General features: G+C 44.4%; 1 protein-coding gene across 3 annotated transcripts in view; it reads left to right on the plus strand.

Annotated features, from left to right (window-relative positions):
• AADAT (aminoadipate aminotransferase) overlaps positions 1-19,592 on the plus strand; it is a 286,660-nt gene that overhangs the window by 124,231 nt on the left and 142,837 nt on the right. For all 3 annotated transcript variants that reach the window (XM_085641829.1, XM_085641831.1, XM_085641830.1), the window contains exons 6-7: positions 12,686-12,895; positions 19,001-19,066. In XM_085641829.1, coding sequence (XP_085497955.1) covers positions 12,686-12,895; positions 19,001-19,066 — 276 coding nt within the window. The remainder of the gene's footprint in view (positions 1-12,685; positions 12,896-19,000; positions 19,067-19,592) is intronic.

Raw genomic sequence — 19,592 nt, forward strand, 5'->3', positions numbered from 1 at the left:
CAGTCCTTCGGAGTTTGTGGCTGATTTTTTACAGCTTCCGCTTCGGCAGGCTGAGGGTCACCTCGGTCGAGTTTATCAGGAATCCAAGACATTCTACTGATTGGGATGGAACCAACACAAACTTCTCCTTGTTTATGAAAAAACCCAAGGATTCTAGAAGATCCACTGCCATTTGTACGTTCAATGCGAGGTGGTGTGGACATTGGGCCGTGATGATCAGAATGCCATCGAGGTTGATGATTAATCGCACCCTGAGAGGTCGCAGACGTTCAACAACCGGCCTCATCAGCTTGGTGAAGCACCAAGGGGCGGATGATAGTCTGAAAGGGAGGCAGGTGAATTCAAAATCCTGTGATCCCCATCAAAACTGCAGAAAACGCTGGTGAGGTGGAAATATGGGGACCACCAGGTAGGCATCTTTCAGGTCCAAGTGAACCATCTAATCTGACCCTTGAAGGAAGTCCCTCAGGAGATGGATACCCTACATCTTGAAGTGACTGTATAGGAGCCAAATGTTGAATTCTCTTGAGATTTATCACTGGGCGTTGCACACCATCCCTCTTCTCCACCAGGAAAAGGTTGCTTGAAAAGCCATGGGGATGAATTGTTGACCTCACTATTGTCCCTTTATGCAGAAGGCTGGTTATTTCTTGATCCACTAGAGCACGTTGATCCTCTGAATAGACCAGTGGTCTGGGGAAGTAGGTATGGCTTGGAGAAACGTAAAACTCAATATGGAAACACCCAATCGTCTGACGAACCAATGCGTCGGATGAGAGCTTTTCCCAGTTTGACCGACAAAAGGGCCAATCGACCCCCCACATGAATATCCCCAGCGTCAGAGTCCTTACATTGTGTATTGGTGAAGTTGCTGCCTCGACCTCCACCTCTGTTTCCGCAGTGGTGTGGAGATGATTTAGTCTGGTAAAAGTTTCTGAACTTGTTTGGGTCCTGCCACTGCCCGCGGCAGGAATAGTCACCTCTAGAGGCTTGCTGGGCAGGACGGCTGCAGCAAAAACACAGAGTCTGAATATCCTCTTAATCGAGGACTGAGCTTTATCTAGAGAAGTAAACTTGTTGATAAATTTGCTCAATTCTCTGATGAATGGGTCCCCGAACAGGTTTCCTTGAGCTATGGCCCCTTCTTCCGACGTGGAAAGTTCCCCCAACTTGGGGTCTATCTTAATCAATAGTGACCTGCGATGTTCTGTAGAAATTGCACAGTTTGCATTCCCCAAAAAGATGATAGCCCTCTGAGACCAGCTGAATCAAGCGTCAGTGGATATAAGGGACCCGGAAGCTTTCACGTCCTCCGCCATATCCATTATTTTCCCAAGGGCCCGGCCACATCCAACAGCTTATCTTGGCACGAGGACCATGATCTATCAATGCCTTTCTTTGGGTCCTGTACAAACTTGGCAAGGAAGGTGGCCATCTTAGGGTCTATCCCCGGAGTGGCGCCGCCTTCCCTTCCAAGGATGGTCTGGGACACTCTGCCATGTGGCAGCCCCTGACTTCTTCATCTAGGGGTTTTCTTAGGCGACTTGCCATATAGGCTGCCACCTTGGGTGCAGGGCATCATTCCACTGAGCATGGATGCAACAAATAATCGGGGTCCAGCAGATCCCCAGCAGGAGTCTGCATGCGATCACAAGGTGAGGGGGCATCAGGTGAGGGATTGGCCATAGGGCGCCAAGGTCTAGATCTGTCCACATAACCATCCGAGGTGCTGGGTGAATCGTCTTCATCCCTTTGGTCCCCAGGGGGTGTAATCGGGGTCATCCATGAAGGGCCCAGTAGTCTGTACATCTAGCAGGGGTTGGTAGCCTAGGAAGGCCTTCTTAAGCAGCACAAAAGCATCTAGGTTTACTCCGGGGTCTTCGGATCGCTTGCGCTTCTCAACGTTTTGGGGAGAGGGGAGACATGGGGTAGCTAACTGCCCTGGAGGTAAGGGGGCCAGTTGCCATGTGAGCTCTTCCCTCCCTGGGAGGGGTTGTTGGCATTGCGCTTGGAGCGCCTGAATTTTCCTCTCAAGGGGGGGCTACCACTTGGGAGACTGCTCTGAGGATGCGTGTGTCCATCACCTCACAGAAGCGGTCATCCGCTGGGAGGTAGGTAACCTCCTCTATATAGTTCCCAGCTTCCCCAAACTCCATTATGGGGTGCACACAGGTGCAAGACTAACAAGAGGGCAGTATAATGGACTAAGCCCTTAATTCAAATGAAAGCACGGCAGGTGGGACAGCACCCTTGTGGTATCTGGGTTAATAAACGCCTGGAATGTCCCAAGTATAGTCAGGTCTTATCCCGGAGGTTGTTATGCCTCAGGTGGTGGCTCGCTAAGGGTTAGGTCCTCAGAAACCTTCGCTCGATTTGAACTTGAGCAGTAACTAACAGATTCTTTCCCCATGTCAGCCACAGCTGGGGGGTTAGAGAAGCGTAGCGCACAAATTCACCACTGCGTTGGGCCCTCTGGCCGCACCGTGCACGCGAGCCATCTAGACACCAGGTCCGGGACTGCGGAGGAGCGAGCAAGCCCCCATGGTGACGTTAAACTGAAAGCGCAAGTGCGATCACACCTCGCACATAGAAAAACGCGATCAGCAAACAAATAGGAGATAAAGGAAACAAAGCACTTATCTGAACCACTGCTGGAGCAGGGAAGAAAGAGGAAGGTGGAGTGTCTACAAGGAGAATTATACAGTTTTCTATGCTGTGAATGGATGGACTATTGCTATCTTCCCCCCCCCCCCCCCGAGTGTTAATGGGAATTGTAGTTTGCACTTTGAATAATCTTATTAAAAAAATGGCTGCTGGAGAAAAGAATGATTATTAATAAAGTGAAGAGTTCAGACTAATCCTCGCCCCGGGTCTTGAAATAGAATTTCATGGTAAACAGTATATTGAATAATCCCAAAAGATTAAGTAAGATCCATTTTGTACACAGTCTTGATTTAGAACTTCCAGGGAGTGTTCTCCAAAGTTCAACATGTCTGACTGCTCCATCACCTGAGTGGAAAGCACATTCATCAGAACTATGGAAGTTGTGTAATTGATATGATGTTGAAGCTAGTTGACCGCAATCAGATCCAACATTATGCAGAAGAATAGAAGGTTACATATGTATCTAAAACCGAGAAGGTTCCAAGTAGAAACAACTTTTTTTTTAGAAGTTTGTTCATGGGCCCTAGCACAATCTCTTAAGCAAACGATGTTGATAATGGCTGTGACTGATTTGTGAGTTTTTGTTGGCCTCCACTGTACCAAGATCTAGAGGGAGGATAAGTGTTCACATTTCAGCATTGCGTATCATATTTTATAGACCGAGATGAAGATGATGTGTGAATGAAGAGGAATTGGATCCTTATGTCATTGTTAATAATATAGGAACATCCTGGGAAATTAGAGCTGTGTTTTCTTTATAAAGATACTGAAGTTCAGGAACCAGAGTTTGGGCTAGGATAAGTCCATGCTTACTTTAGCCAGCCTTTTGAAGGAGTTGAATTGTCCTGCACTGCCGTTGTTGGCTTCATCTCTTTAGAGAGGAATATAGACTTATTTGAATATTGCTTTATTGAACCCACTTTGTAATCTGCAGCACACAAGGAATCACTCACTTTTGCCACCTGACACCCAAACCAAAAGCATTGCTAAGATTTGCAAGATCTTTGGAGAACCAATTGTTGTTTTCACACAATTGTTATTTGAATGCCTTGATCAAGGATTTCAACTTAATCACTGACATCTCAATAGAAACTATTGGTGATGTCTATGCTAATGCCTTTTAGATTGAGTTATTGAGTTGAGTAATGTTAAAATCGAGTAACCTTTTGGTCAACGTTCGCGTTCAAAAGGAGGTACTTGAAAGAGGATCATTTTTGGATCCTATGTTTAGATGCTGAGATGCATCTCAACCAATTGGGTAAATGTTCCCAGGGCAAAACCTGCACATTTTTTTTTTAGTAGTTCCTGTTTTCCTTACTATGGTTTACACAATCGTAATCCTAGTGTCCGCTCAAATCTAGCACTAAAATCCAGTTTTTAGACTGGTGCAGTACCCACAACAAACCCAGAGATGGGGAAAGCAATATTCTCCAGCAGCAAGACAGAGGATACTCAATAATTGTCTAGCCATTTTATTCTTTCCCTTTCAAGTGTGCCCCAAGTGTTATGTCTAAACCCAGGAGGCATGTCTAGCAGGATTTGATACTCAAAGAGGATGTGACATTAAGGTGTCAAAAAGGATGCCCTCTCTGCCCACCCTATATATTCTGGAGAGTTCAAAGGAGTCCTGTCTGCTCTTTCCGGTCAGCCTATTATTTACTCCTCTGAAGCATTTCCAACCTATTCAAGGCTAATTACTGGCTGAGAGAAGCTGGAGCATAAAGGCAAATTAGTCTCCTAGAACTTAAGGCAGGTAAAAAGTAACTTTCTAAAGATTACTTTTCCTCAATATTCATTACAAATCAGACTTCCTTTTTGAATTGGATTTTTAATAAGTATTAAATATAGTTGTTTAATTGTTTTTGTAGCTGGTCCCATTCCTGAGATGCAGTGTTAGAATTTCAAATTGCTTTCCAATATTTATCTATGGGCCAGCCAGCCTTCCTATTGTTAAAATAGCTTTTTGGGTGCTAGTCACTGTCCGGATATGTTAACATTAAATTTGTACATATTTTACTCTTAAATACTATGCACTCTGGTTTGGGAGCTACAAGGTTTATATGGGGACGACTTATTAATGATAGAGCTGAAGCCATGTGTTCACTGCCACTGTTGTGGAGTTGCAATTAACTTCCACCCCTGGGTACACCATGACTTAAAGATGAGTTAAATAAGCTAATTAGAGATGTGCCAATTCAACTATGTTTGAAGGAGGAGCACAGGCACTTTACTACTTGTTTACCACTGAGTACAAAAGCCAGCAAAGATCCTAGGTAACCATGGAGAAAAGGTGTTTTCCTCCTATTTTCTTAACCCCTTCAGTGCCCCGCCCTTTCCCCCTCTTGTGCCGGGCGTTACATTAGCGGGCGGGGTCCATGACGAGACTATCTCGTCATGGGCATAGAAGAGGTTAAGGAGGCACTGCAAACTGCATGGTTGACTAGGTAATTTTAGACCATGTGCTATCCCACCGTAAATTATACTCCTAGATGTGCAGTCTAAAGTGCAAATTTTGGCAATGCTTTATAAAGAATCCAGTGCGACACATCACTTTAAAAAAATTCATTTTTTGGTAGCATTTACATAAGTTTGGGTGTACCTCCTCTGAACATATAGCTACCAGCAGGACATAAGCATGTTAAACAATGCACAACCTTGACACTCAATCATTAGGAAACGTGGCCCCGGTAGTTGAATACACCAAATATTTTTTATACTCTTTACATAGGTTGTCCTGTAATCGACCCCCCTTCCACACTTTGCCAAAATATGTCCTGTTTATCTCAGTTCTTAATAATTTACCTAATTAAGACTGTTAATCTTGCTCAATTCCGTATCCAGAAACTGTTATAAATAAGCCAATCTCATATTGCGATATGGATACTCTTCCCTATTTAACTTGTGGTTGAATATAAATATACATTATCTTCATGTAGTGTAATTGTTTTGTATGTATAGTGTCATGGAGAAAGCCTGTTAAAAAATGATTCTGTCATGTACTTAATGAGAAGTGTTCAATATACAGTGAGAAAGTGGGCAGCAATGGGAGTATCCAGTTAAACCTCAAATATTCAAGTTCACTGTAACTTGTCTAATGAAGGTTGTATACAAGACCCTCATTCTGCTATAAAAGCGTTTTCCAAACAGGGAACTTCCCACAGAAAGATGCAACTAACCTGATGCAACACCTCCTCCACATCACTACTGATCTTAGTTGGAGCTAACTAATCCTGGTTGGCCAAGTGAATAACCGTGAGCAATTAAGAAATCAGAATTGAAATATTACTGCAAGAAATAGTTTTTTTGCTCATTACTTAAACCATCTAGTGCGCCTGGCTTGTATGTTTCCAACAACATTGCAAAGTACATGGAGGGGTCCCCTCCAGACCTTCTCAGGAGCGCTCAGGCCAGGGTACTGTGCAGAGGGGGGCCCTCTGGAGCTCGCTCCCTGCACCGCGGAGGCCTTTGTTACACCACTGATCTACAGGAATTTATTTATTTTGTTATCTGACAATGACTTCTCATGGTGGGATAGGCTGGCTGGGTTACTGCATTGAAGTGAAGAAAGAAAAAATAACTCCATACATTTGATATTGCCTCTTAACTGCTTTGTATGGCCCCTTTTTTGAGCAGTTGCTCTTAATCTGGAATTGTGATGCTTTATATTTTCTGCGTCCACAGGCAAGGTTAAGTTGGGACTTGAGAAGGTTTGTTTACTGTGGTGGTTTCCCACTCTAGAGAGGCGCCTTGGATATTCAGAATTGTTCTCCTGAGACTTGTTACTGGGTTTGTTTTGGAAGAGTTTATCTTATTTGAATTTTTGCTGGCTCTTTAGCTCGGCCATCTGGCAAGTCAGAGGTAGTGAACAGTAGATGCTAAAACATGCACTAAGTGATTTCTTCAAATCAAATGAGGTGGAGGCATTCAGAAATAATTCTCTCACTCCTGTTCCAAGCAGGAGTACTACTTCTCCCAGTTCCTACTTTGTCTCTAGCTCCTCTGTTCTGTTTGAACATCAACAGCTACCCGGTCACACAGGCCTTTGACACTTGCAATAGCAAGGTAGAGTGCATCACTTTAAAGTAACACTGTATACAGCAGGCGCTGTAGGACATCAGGAACCATCCCTTTAAACAATGGTCATTTTTTTATTTAGGGATAATTTGTTGACTGTAGGAAAATTGAACATGGGTCATACGTATATTAAGAAACCTCGAGAAAACAAATAGACACGTGTTACATTTGGGTATGTATTTCTATAATAGTTTTGAAGGTTATCAACAAGACTGTTTCTTAATAGTTAGTAGGAAAGTAGATAAGAGTGGAAGAGAAAGAAGACCAGAGTAGAAAGAGGGAGTGGAGTTAAGTCTCACAATGCATACACAATGGTCATTTTTAATAAAACAGGGTAATTTACATTTCAGTAAGCCAGACCTATTGTAGGTCTCACTCTTTGGGTATAAATGAGGTTTGCCCACTTCGGAGAGCTATGTACTTTTAGCAAAAATGGATAGGCTGAGGATAGTGTATTGCATTTGGACCTGAGCAGTGGTCAGCATAGAGAGCATTGATACTCAAAGTACAGCCCGGGGGGCACATGCAGCCCTCCCAACCTTTCCATGAAGGCCCCTGATCAACCACAACACTGGTCTGCTGTATACTGGCCTCAACAGTAACAATAAAAAGATGTTAAATAAACAGGCAAGGATTAATTTAAGAGTTAAATGGTGTTAAAGAGAGGAAGCGACTAGTGAGTCCTGCACTACTTAACTTCAGGAACTCCTTTTTCTTTAAATACATCTTGCAGCAAAGTGTAAAAACATGATAACGTTTATTTAAAATTCTAAAAGTGTATTTAATCAACATGCAGAATCTTTTCACCTTAGTAAATCAGATTACATGAGTGCATTGATAAGTATTAATCTAAAAGTGATCGTTTTCAAACATGAATTTAGAAACATTAATTGTCATCCCCACTCTCACAACAATGTCAGTAGTGAACTAAAGAGGCAGGTCAGTTGTTTTGTGCTCTCTTCGGGTGGCCTGGGTTCATATTTTGCTTGAACAACATTATAGTTTAGTAAACCCAACACAAAAGAAGGTTTTGCACAGTGCACATCCTGAAGCCATGTATTTCGAGGTCCACTTGTATGTGAAAATGAAGGTAAAGGAGGAAGAGTGAAATAAAAGAGTTGCTTAGGCTCACACAATTTGTTAATGTTGTTAAGTGAGATTAATCCCAGGTTTTGTGGTTTCACATTGTTCAATTCAGCCACTAGATGTGTATGTTTTGCTCAGGCTACTGAACCGTTACCGCTAGTCCCCCCTCCCCCCCCCCCCCACCCACTTGCTGGCACTAATGTGGCCCTCAGTCACCTCACTCACCAAACTTTTAGGCCCCTGGGAAAATTTTGAGAGTACCCATGACCTAGAGTATAGAAAAAGCAAAAATAATATTTCACTTCACTTTGCCGGACATGGGATCTGTACGTTTGTTAAACATAAGTCATATTTATCCATTTGGTGCAAAATGCATTCATATATAATAGGAAATAAAATTGCAAATGGTTTGTAGGAATATGTCCGAATTTTCCTTTCCAGCTTAGAATCCTAGGTTTGCTCACTCACCACACACAATCAGCATAAACAAAGAATATTTGACAAGCAGAAGGATCCGAGTACTCAATGAGTTTAAAAATGTCCAATCTGGAATGTATCCTGGATGAAAAGGTTCTCATTAGATTAAAAAGAGGACTGGTTGAAATTATTTTGGCCCGAACAAAGGCAATGGATTAAAGTTAACTGCGATCTACCAACTTTGGACTTGTTACTCATTTTTAAACTCATTGAGTTCTCGGATCCTTCTGCTTACCTGTTTGTCCGCATTTGGTGGACTTTATAGGGTTGTATGGTAACCAACCCTTTTTCCTTGGCGCACCACCCATAGGGCCTCATGTAGGTAGCATACCAGTTACCACTTCTAAAATACCGAACGTTACCGAATCGGTATTTAAGAAGTGGTAACTCGTATGTAGGTAATGAGTCGGTAATTTTTACCGATTCGTTACAATTCGGTAATTACCGAATCGGTATTTACCGATTCGGTAATGAGGCATACCTTCCCATTGAGGGGAAGGTATGCCTCATTACCGAATCGGTAAATACCGATTCGGTAATTAGGGGAACACATGCAAGGGTGGCAGGGTGTCACATTGACACCCTGTTGCACCCCTGATTCGGCCACGTGTGCACATGTGGCACACATACATGCCCTAAGGGCATGTATGTCTGCCACATTGCACACTGCTAAGCGCTGAAAAATGCCTATACACATCCATTAATTATTTACCACCAACTATTAGTTGGTGGTAAATACCGACTCCTAAACACACCCACACACTCCCCCTACATCTCATTTTTGGATTCGGAATTTACCGAATCGGTAAAATTACCGAATCGGAAAAGTTACCGATTCGGTAAAATTACCGATTCGGTATTATTACCGATTCGGTAATTTTACCGATTCGGTAAATTCCGAATCCAAAAATTGTCCCCCTACATACCAATAGCCAAAATACCGGTCGGTAACGGTATTATTACCGAAAATCGGCCGTTACCGACCGGTATTTGGCTACCTACATGAGGCCCATAGAGCGTTAGGGCTAATAATTTGCCATACACTCTGCTGAGCGCCTCTCCGTTGCTTCTGTTTCCTGGCTACCATTGTGTTGTTTGAAGAATATTTTACCTCAAGTGGAGTGGATGACTCGGAGAAAATAACAGAAATGGAACACCATCTCTGAGCTAATCATGACAGGTAACGGGATATCATTTCTCGTTTGTTGCCAAAAGGGCAGGATCCCCAAATGTTTTTGGTAGGTGAATTTTGGCAACGATATCGGGCTGCTAGAAACGGTTGGCAACGAAGTGATGGCCCATGAAGTCAGGCTTGGATGTGTAGAAATCATGATCAGTCCAGTGCAGTGTTTACCAACCTGTGGGTCTCGACCTAATGGCTGGTCATGGCTGATTTTTGGTGGCTGACGAAATTCCAAACAATAGACAAAAATGCCATTAAATTCCGTATTTATCTTCGCATTTGCTGCGCTTCAAAGACCGAGGTCCGATTTCCGGCTCTGTCTTATTATTGCTTATTTGTTTTTTTAGAAACTCCTCTCATTTTGCAGTCCGTGAAAGAAAAGTCAAGAGAATTATGGGACAATCTTTCTGGCATACAGGGAGTGGAAAGGAAAGGTTGTAGGATTTCATTCACACGCTACGAAATGTAAATACCTGTGCACATACTGTACACATTCTGCAGTTAAGAACGCAAAAATGAATCATTTTTGTGATTCTGTGGTGTGATGGAAACAAAACATTATATTGGGATCAAAACAAATCTTGACGCTACACTTAACTGGGTGATTCATGCACAAATGATCAGTATTCAGTGAAACACGATTTTCACACATCATTGGTATGCAATACCTTATCAGTTAACTGTATGACTGTGCAAATGTATTGCTCATTTCAATATAACATCTGTTGCCTATAAATGAGAGTGCGCTGCTACACGATGCTTTATTTACACTGAAAAGTCGCCACCATGTCCATTAAAGCTAAGCGAGTTATGAAAAATGTGTGTTCTCAAAACTGGGTCATGGTTCTAAAAAGTTTTGGAAGCAGTTGTGGTAGTCCACTCCCTGTATAGTCTAATTAGGATGCTGAGCTAGGATAAAGTAATATTTTTGAGCGCTGTTAGAAACATGTGGGGCTATCTGTAGCTTTGTTTGAAGTACTGTACATTTCTAAACAGAGAATAACATTTACTTTGATGTAACAGGCAGTACACGTTACTCAACATTTCGCTTAAAGGTATTTGAACATGATAAAGCAGCATAATGTTTGATAGAAAGTATGTACACATCACAGTTAAATATTAGCTAAAGTTCTAACAATGATCAAACATTGATGAGAATTCAAAATGTGATGGGTTTTTGCAACTCGTCTCTAATCCAGAGTTGTGGTCCTTGTGAATTCATTGAACATTATTCTTAGGTAAAATTTGCATTCCTTTGATTTTCCTTCTCTCTTCGTGGGGTAATTCCCTTAGGATATGGGAAGATAACGCAGGACAGTGTAATGCAGGTGAAGGTTTGAGTAAGGATTAGACATGGATCTTGGGGCGATAGTGAGCACATGAGGATCAGGATGCATGGGGTAGTGAGACTGGTAACGGGTGAGGTTAGAAGGAGGAAAGTACTATTAAGAGTAAAGCAGGGCAGAGTGTGCCTGGAAAAAGGCTGGGGTGATGACATGCAAAGGCACAGAATGGTGAAAGGGTGGTAAGGGTAACGCTGAGAAGGTATCCTAGAGAAGGAAAGAGGGCATAGATGTTAGTGCGGAGATAGATGACTGGGGTTGGAAATATAGAATACGTGGGATAAGCCATAAGAAAAGAGTATGGTCTGCTGTTGTATCAGGGGCAAGCATTGGTGGAGGTGGAGTGAGGAGAGGGTGGTGTCACTGCATGAATGCCAGAGTATAGTGGTTATGGCACAGGTGGACCTAAGGAGAGGCCCTGGTGATGAAGTAGAGCAGATAAGAAATGTTGTCAAAGGTTGGCTAATGAGTGTGGGACAGGTGTGTTGTGCAGATGGCAGCAGAGAATATGCCCACCCACATTGATGAATACATGTCCCACATGTGAAAAGTTAAATATAAAGCTGTTGTGCCACATACTGCTGGAGAGATTTCAGGAGTCCTCACCTTCCACCACTCTTCACACAACTGTAATCTCCTCTCCAAACCAGAATCATTACATCTGATACACCCATCTCTCCTTATCTTATTAACTCCAACTTCTCTCAGGCCTTCTCGGCATAATGCAGCCTTATGTCTGATATATGCTCCGTTGCTGACCTAGCACTCTGTTCTTGCAATTGAGAATCATATTTGCATGAAATAGCAGTAGTTCTCCAGTTATTATAGCATTCTTTACATTGTGACATTAGGTCGCCTTGACATTATCCCATGTCAAAATTCCCAAGCATATGTTCCTTACAGCCGTCTTTCTCTCAAAGCATACAAAATATTAACATTTATCGGCTCAGCTAAAAAATTTTAACCTACACCCTCCGGATTACTGCCTTAAATGGATGCAAATTTACATATTAGTTATTCGCAAATGGATCACAAAGCACTCTTGGGTACGTATCTAAAATGACCTGTTGTGTGTATACTGTACATGGAAGGAAGCCTTTCCAGTAGTGTTATTTTCTTATAAAAAACACCCTTTACCAATTCCTCTACCAGTTTCGGAGGTATTCTTCTCCCATTCCCACCCTGGAAAGAAATGTATTCCTGCTCCAAATGGGAGTAATCTCTGACACTTTTGATGGTCCAAATGGCTCTCGGAACAGTTTATGAATGCCCACCGGCTCTTGAACTTGTGGGTGTTCCCAAACTTTCCAGTTCATCCTCATCATGGTACTCTATTTCTGCTAGCGTTTACCTGAGCTTACCACACTAGGGTAGTATTACTTGTGTACAAATGGATTTCCAAGTACAAATTCTCCATTTGTGTTCGTCTCTCTTTTGTAAATCAAGCAATTTGTGTGTGTAATAATCTGACATGTATGTACAAATACTTTTTTTTTTTTTTTTTTGTTGATCCCCTGTTATCGTCAAACAATGACGACCTCCAAAGGGCCAGCATTCAATTACGAAGCAGACATTTTTTTTTTAATCAAAGTTAAAAAGTGTAACCTTATAAGGGCAGGCCGTTGTATTTCACTACCAGAGATGAAAAGGTAACATGCAAGGATGCCTTTTACCAACTGACGAATTCTATTTTAAAGGCTCCTTTGCAGCAGAAAGTAGACACTATGGATCAATAGGATTAGCATTATCGGCCATACCAAAGGGCATGGCTTATAAGGATTTACCAACTACAAAACATTAAAGGGGTAATCTCGCAATATTTTACTAAGCGTGCTTATCCCATTCTCTTTTCCAACAGCTCAGACCTCTGGGATGTAACATCATTAACGTTCCAGCTGACAACCATGGCATTATTCCTGAAGCTCTGAAAGACATACTTTCCAGGTGGAGACCAGGGGATTCAAGAACCCCTGAAAGCACATGCCCCAAGTTCCTCTACACTATTCCAAATGGAGGAAATCCGACTGGAATCTCATTATCCACAGAACGCAAGGAAGCAATCTACAAGGTAAGAGAGTATCAGTAAACAAATCCATAACTGTTGCGACGTAATCAAATGATTTAATAAAGAACTCTGAACTTTTATACTGATCTGTGTTATTCTACTAAACATATATGAGATGATGTTTTTTAGTGTACAGTTTTTATTGCAAGCATATGGCACCGACTTTTATGTGGCAGTATATTGTTTTTTTCTGTTCTTTTCAGTTTTGTAGCATCTCCTGATCCTCCGAACAAGCTTCTGCTGTGCGTTCCAGTTCATCCGCCCGCCCCCCCCCCCCCCAACCCTCCTTCATCTCAGTGATGTTGCGCCAAATGTTTTGAAGGCAGGATTTAAAGTCTGTCTTAGGGGAGCCTATTTCATAGCCGATTTCTTGCGGAAAGCGATCCATATAATCTTGTAAGATGGGCACTGGCGTGGTACCTCAAGCTACGCTAGTAGAAGGGGGATCTGCCGTCTACATATCAACTGGAGCGCTTTATTCCAAAGTGAAGTGACTGGGTTGTCTTTGGTGAACCCAAGTAGCATGTCTTTGGCGCATTTGTTGTGATGCATAATATTCGTAAGCAGGAGCTCCAGGGGCAAAGTTTGTCTGCTCAAAACGTAGTCTGTGGTCTGTTGCAGAGCGGTTTCCGCTGTTCTACTGCTGTACCACAGTGAGATCGCCTGTATCGCCCAGTATATCCACAGGTGCAGTGCAGCCAGCCAGAGGATCCTCTCATGAAGTGAAGATTATCCCTGCTATAGAGCCCAGCCAATGATGACAGCAGGAGTTCAGGCTCCCCATGATTGTCACATGGTCTAACAGAGTGAGTGGGGTGGCGGTCTGAGGATCTCCACTAAGCACAATCTCTAGCCTCTAACCCCGCATCAGGAACGCTCTGAAGACTAAGTGAAGGCTGTAAGTTTTTTCCCAGGCCAGCCCCCAGAACAGTGCTGGGGTACTCACAGTAGCAGCTAGTAGTGGGGACACGCGAGGAGACCTATCAGCAATGGCTGGAGGAGAAGTAGGCTATTGAGTGACTTTTGCACAGGGGTCCAGATGCGCTAGAGTATGTAGCAGGCTGCTTCAGGAGCACACGGCTGGCGCAGTGCAGCCTGTCCTCAATCTGCCATGCTGTGTGCACCAGTCCAGTTATGGCTCAACTTGGTGCCACCCCTAATGCTGAATTACAGTATTAGGTAGAGAGATCCACGAGGACACCACAGATCGGACCGTCACCTCATAAGAAGTGGGGTAGAGTGGGGAGGTGTTTGCTGCCCCCCCCCACAGAGCCCCCTCACCTCGGTTTGAGGTCCGATCAAGCTTTCTTCTTATCAGAGAGTTTTTAGGGGGGCAGAGAGATGCGGGCTCTCCCCCACTGATAGTTATCATCATGTTCTCTTGCTGAGCTGCCCCAAGAGAAAGAGCTGCAGGCCCGAAAGGTTGTGTCAGGGAGGCTGTGACGGCTGCAGCTCTCTCCCCTCAAGATGGCGGTTCACTCACTAGCCAACACTCTGCCAAGGGCACCCTAGCAATCCACCTCTGATCGGCGCCAAAGCAGGGGGGACAAGCCTGTGCTGCCCAGTCCTTCTGCCAGTTTCAAGCGAGTTTGTCCCCAGGGGAATGGCGATCCCTCACCAGCGGGCATGCCACCTGACCCACGATGTTCCAGTCGGCCTCTTAATTTATGCAAGGGCTATCATTCCAGCGATAGCTGAACATAAGGCCGCCCACTGATGCAGAGTCTCAGTGAGGGGCACGGGGTCCACTGTGCTGCTGCAGAGAGCACCACCGCTGCAAGCATTGCCGGGCATAGGAGAATTGAGAAATCTGCCATCTCCCCGCATTGTTCTCCTCAATTCAGCTCCATGTCCAGTCAAGCAGCTTTCTGACCAGGACATCTGCTGGGGGGCAAGTGCAAATAGATGCAGGTTCTCCAGCGAAATCAATGTTCGTTGTTGTCTCTGATTTTCCAGGCTATTCCCAGGGAAAGGGTTGCAGACCCCCAGGGCTGTAGCTCAAAGGACACAGAGTGCTTCCCTCAAGTTGGCAGTCCACTCACCATCCCACACTCCTTAGAGAGCACCCAGACAACCCTCTCATAAGCAGCGCCGAGTCAGGTGGATATGCCTGTATCACCAGGAATCTTTGCCAGGATCAAGCAGGCTTTTGCTGCGATCTTGCAGTATGTCCCCAGCAGCTTCAGCGGCATGCGATTCAGTTCTCAGGGGAATGGCGGTCCTCAGCAGTGAGAGTACTGCTGAGCCTGCAAGGCTCCAGCTAAAATCTTATTGCAGGTGGGTGAAAGGACATATAAATAGTTGCGTGTTTAGCAGCACCAGCTGTTTACATGCAAAACAGAGAACACCCCTCACTTTATCACATCCCTGTAAAGTGTTCTTGGAGGGCCTCAAAAGAATTGTCTGTTCCAGAGGTTCACAAATCAAAGGAACTATCCACAGGTCTAATAGGTCTAAACAGACCATATAATAAGCAAAGATCTAAAGAGCTGTGTTCCTGTTCTCAGAGGACACTACCTTAAACAAGGAAAATCCTTAAAAAGGACGGATTCCCATCACTCACTGAAGTGACATGCTTCATCATCTGGGATCCCCTCCTGGTTGCACAGTGGTGCAACCAAGAGCTACAACCCTCTTTCTGAGAGAGGGGAGCTCGCAGATGTTTTCAATACAGTGTGGTAAATGTAGGGAGCTCTTGCAGATCCTACAGATGTGAATGAATATTGTGTGTGAGAGAGTAATGGATGCAGTGCGTGAGAGTGAAAAGTGATGATAAAATTGGATAGCAGAAGAAAAAGATTTAATAAGCATCTTCTGTCATCCAAATTAAAAACAGTGCAAAAGCAGTTTTAACAAAATAACTGTTTGGATGTTACTGGGTCTACATGTTTCAGTCTCTAGGAATATAAGTAATCCTTGGCCTTCCTCAGGACCACAATGAAAATTTGCTACTGGGTGGTGAAAATAATAATGCAAAAAAAATGTGTGACTGAAAATATACAAGGTTGGAATGAATACAGCCAAGTAACCTGATACTAAGGTGTTAAGAGCCTCCGTAATTTACAGGATGCTGTTGGCACCTGCAAAATAAGAGTGGTATTAAGAAAACAGAACAATAGGTCAAATGCTTATATTATATTAACAATGCAAAACGTGGTGGCCCAGCAACCATCTATTTGCTTGTATCAAATATACTCTGTGATTCAATGATATATTTCAAAATTTGTGCTTACCCGTATCTTACGAGGAATGGACCTCACCTCACCTGGCGACAGCTCAGGAATTGAGGCCCCGCTCTGCGGACAAGAGGGAAAGGCCTGACAATGATGAACAGAAAAAGAGCATCTACCCTAATCTGTCCCATCATTACCCTCTGAATTATAAAAAAACTTGCATTGTTTGACTCTAAACAGAACTATAAGACAGCAGGAATGAAGAACAGGAATGTCCCAGAGGTTCACCCGCTTCAGTGTGGAATCTTGATATGATACATACCAGGCTCATGTGCCAACCTCCCCATCACCCTCCCAATCAATCAATCAATCAATCAATCAATCAATCGGGTTTATAAAGCACGCTACTCATCCTTGAGGGCCTCAAGGCGCTGCGGGGGGTAACGGGGAAGGGGTGCAGCTCCGGGTCAGTCGAAGAGCTAGGTCTTGAGTTTCTTCCTGAAGTTGTTCAGAGTGGGGGAGCGTCTGATGTTGACTGGGAGTTCGTTCCAGGTCATTGCTGCAACGGAGGAGAAGGCTCTACCGCCTGCCCTGGTTCTGCGGCTGCGTGGGGTCTCTGCCAGGGCGAGGTCAGCGGAGCGGAGCGGAGCGGAGGTTCTTATTGGATACGTGGAAGGAGACTCATTTGTTGAGGTATTTAGGTCCGATGTTGTGGAGGGATTTGTAGGTGTGGGTTAGTAGCTTGAAGGTTACCCTCCTCTCGAAGTGGAGCCAGTGGAGGTCTCGTAGGTGTGGGGTCATGTGTTCGTGTCGAGGGGTTGCGAGGATGAGTCTGGCTGCGGTGTTCTGGATGGTTTGGAGCCTGTGTAGCAGGGTTTTGTTGATTCCTGCATAGAGGGAGTTGCCGTTGTCTAGTCTTCTTGTTACTAGTGCATGGGCGACGGTCTTTCTGCATTCGTGGGGGATCCACTTAAAGGTCTTTCGGAGGATGCAGAGGGAGTTGAAGCAGGTCAAGGCGACGGCGTTGATTTGGCGGATCATGGTGAGGGAGTAGTCCAGGATGACGCCGAGGTTCCGGACGTGGTCCGTTGGCATGGTTGGGTTTCCGAGAGCAGGGTGCCACCAGGTGCTGTCCCACACCGTGGGGGAGGGTCCAAGGACAAGGACCTCGGTCTTCTCCGAGTTCAGCTTTAAACAGCTGTCGCTCATCCAGGCTGCGATGTCTTTCATTCCTTCTTGGAAGCTGAGTCTGGTGTCTTTGGGGTTCTTCGTGAGAGAGAGGATAAGCTGGGTGTCATTGGTGTAAGATACTTTGCTGAGCACATGCTATCTGACGATGGTGTCGAGGGGGGTCATGTTGGTGTTGAAAAGCGTGGGGCTGAGCGAGGATCCTTGGGGTACTCTGCAGTTGATCTCTGTGAGTTCGGAGAGGAAGGGTGGGAGTCTGATCCTGTGGGTTCTGCCGGTGAGGAGGGAGCGGATCCAGTTGAGGGTGGTTCCCCGTATGCCAGCTTCGTGGAGTCTGGCGGCGAGAGTGTGGTGGGAGACGGTGTCGAAGGCTGCCGAGAGGTCTAGTAGGATGAGGGCTGCTGTGTGGCCTTGGTCGAGTAGCATGCGCATGTCATCAGTGGCGGCTAGGAGGATGGTCTCGGTGCTGTGGTTGCTGCAGCTGGGCATTGATGAATCTCTCAGTGACTTTGGCTGTGAAGGGAAGGAGAGAGATGGGCCGGTAGTTTTTCAGGTCCGTTGGGTCGGTCAAGGGTTTATTGATTTGGGGCTTAACTTCTGCCCGCTTCCAGATGTCGGGAAAGATGCCGGATTCGAGGGAGGTGTTGATGGTCTGGCTTATCTCGAGAGGTATGGCAGCGGCGGTTCTGTGGTAGATGTGCGGCGGGCAGTTGTCTGTGGGAGCTCCTGAGTGGGTGTTCTTCATGGTCTTCGTGGTGTCTTCAGTGGTGGCAGGTTTCCAGGTGGTGATGGTAGAATGGTTGTCGGTGGTGGTGGGGGTGATGGTGTCGGGAGTCTGTTCAATGAAGTTGTCGTAGAGGGCCTTGATTTTTATGTGGAACTAGGAGCTGAGCTTGTTGTAGAGATCCTGGGATGAAGGGACATCTGTGGCTTCGCTGGGAGTTTGGTGAACTACTGTATGACGTTGAAGAGTTCTTTTGCGTTGCTGGAGTTGGAGCGGATTTTGTTCTTGATGAAGGTCTTCTTGGTGGTTCTTATGCGCTTGTGGTATTTAATCATGGCAGTCCTATAGTTGTTCTGGTCTTCGGTGGTTTTCTTGTTCGCCAGAGTTTCTCGAGGCGTCTGCAGGAGTGTCTGGCTTCCCACAATTAGCCTTGATTCTCTTGCCCTCACAAATGCCTTTCTTGGAAAGTAGCTTTCCTCTTAGCCATAATATTCCTCAGACGCATCATTGAGTTACAGACCCTTTTCACTGCAGGAACCTTTCATTCAAGTACACAAGGAGAGTGTACTCAGAACCAACCCCAAGTTCCTTCCTGAAGTGGTTTTCCCCTTACTGCCCACCCAAACCATTAAGCTCCCAGTTTTCTTCCCTTAAATAGTCTACATAGCAGAAAGAGCCCTCCACCCTCTAAATTTTTAATGGGTTCTCCGTTACTACATTGACAGGGCCAAACCCTTTAGCAAGTCAGACCAACTGTGTGTAGCCTTTGCTAAACCACATAATGACTAAATAATTTCTAATGCTCGTATTGCATAGTTAAATCCATCCAACTTTACTAACACAAACCCAGAGCATAATCTACATGGAAATAAGCAGCAATCCTGGATTTTGCTGGGCAATATCCCCGTAGCTGATATATGAAAAGTTTATGGGTTTATTTTTAATCCCATCCGCATTGCAAATTAAATATCATTATCAATTATTCAGCAAACTCGTTTATTTGTTTACCAATTTTATTTTTAGATTGCAAGAGAATACGATTTCCTCATTATAGAAGATGATCCTTACTATTTTCTCCAGTTTACCAAAGTAAGTGGAAAGTCTGTAACTCTGATGTTTTTAACTTGAAAGTTCCACATTTTGTATAGCTGTGTTTATAATTAAAAACATGCAACTCCTACAAAAACTTGTGTGAATGTTTAAATCTAGGTAAGTTTCATGTAGAAATCCCCAAAAAGTTTGAAGAGTAACCAGACAAGATTCAATTATTTGTCAAAAAATGTCCAGGTCCAGAAGCGGTATCACTCTCCAAGTCAGTTGTCCTAGGTCTACGGAACGATTGGTGGATCTTTGTTTTTTCATCCAGGGCTGGCTTTAGGGCAGTGCGACCTGGTGTTCACTTCGGGGTTGTCGGGGGGGGGGGGATAGGGGTGGGGGGGCACTTTGTTTCAAAATAACTTACAGGTGTTAAAGCCCATGCTGCAGAGATCCTCGTGTGTCCAGCAATTTTCAGGCACCAATAATAATTTCAAGATAACTCTGGTGATTACTGTTCCTGCTGGAGGGAGATGGAATTTTGTCTAGTGGAAGTTTTGACTCATCCTAAATTGGCACA

Source organism: Triturus cristatus, chromosome 2_2 (assembly GCF_964204655.1).
Source record: "Triturus cristatus chromosome 2_2, aTriCri1.1, whole genome shotgun sequence".
Classification (NCBI taxonomy): domain Eukaryota; kingdom Metazoa; phylum Chordata; class Amphibia; order Caudata; family Salamandridae; genus Triturus; species Triturus cristatus.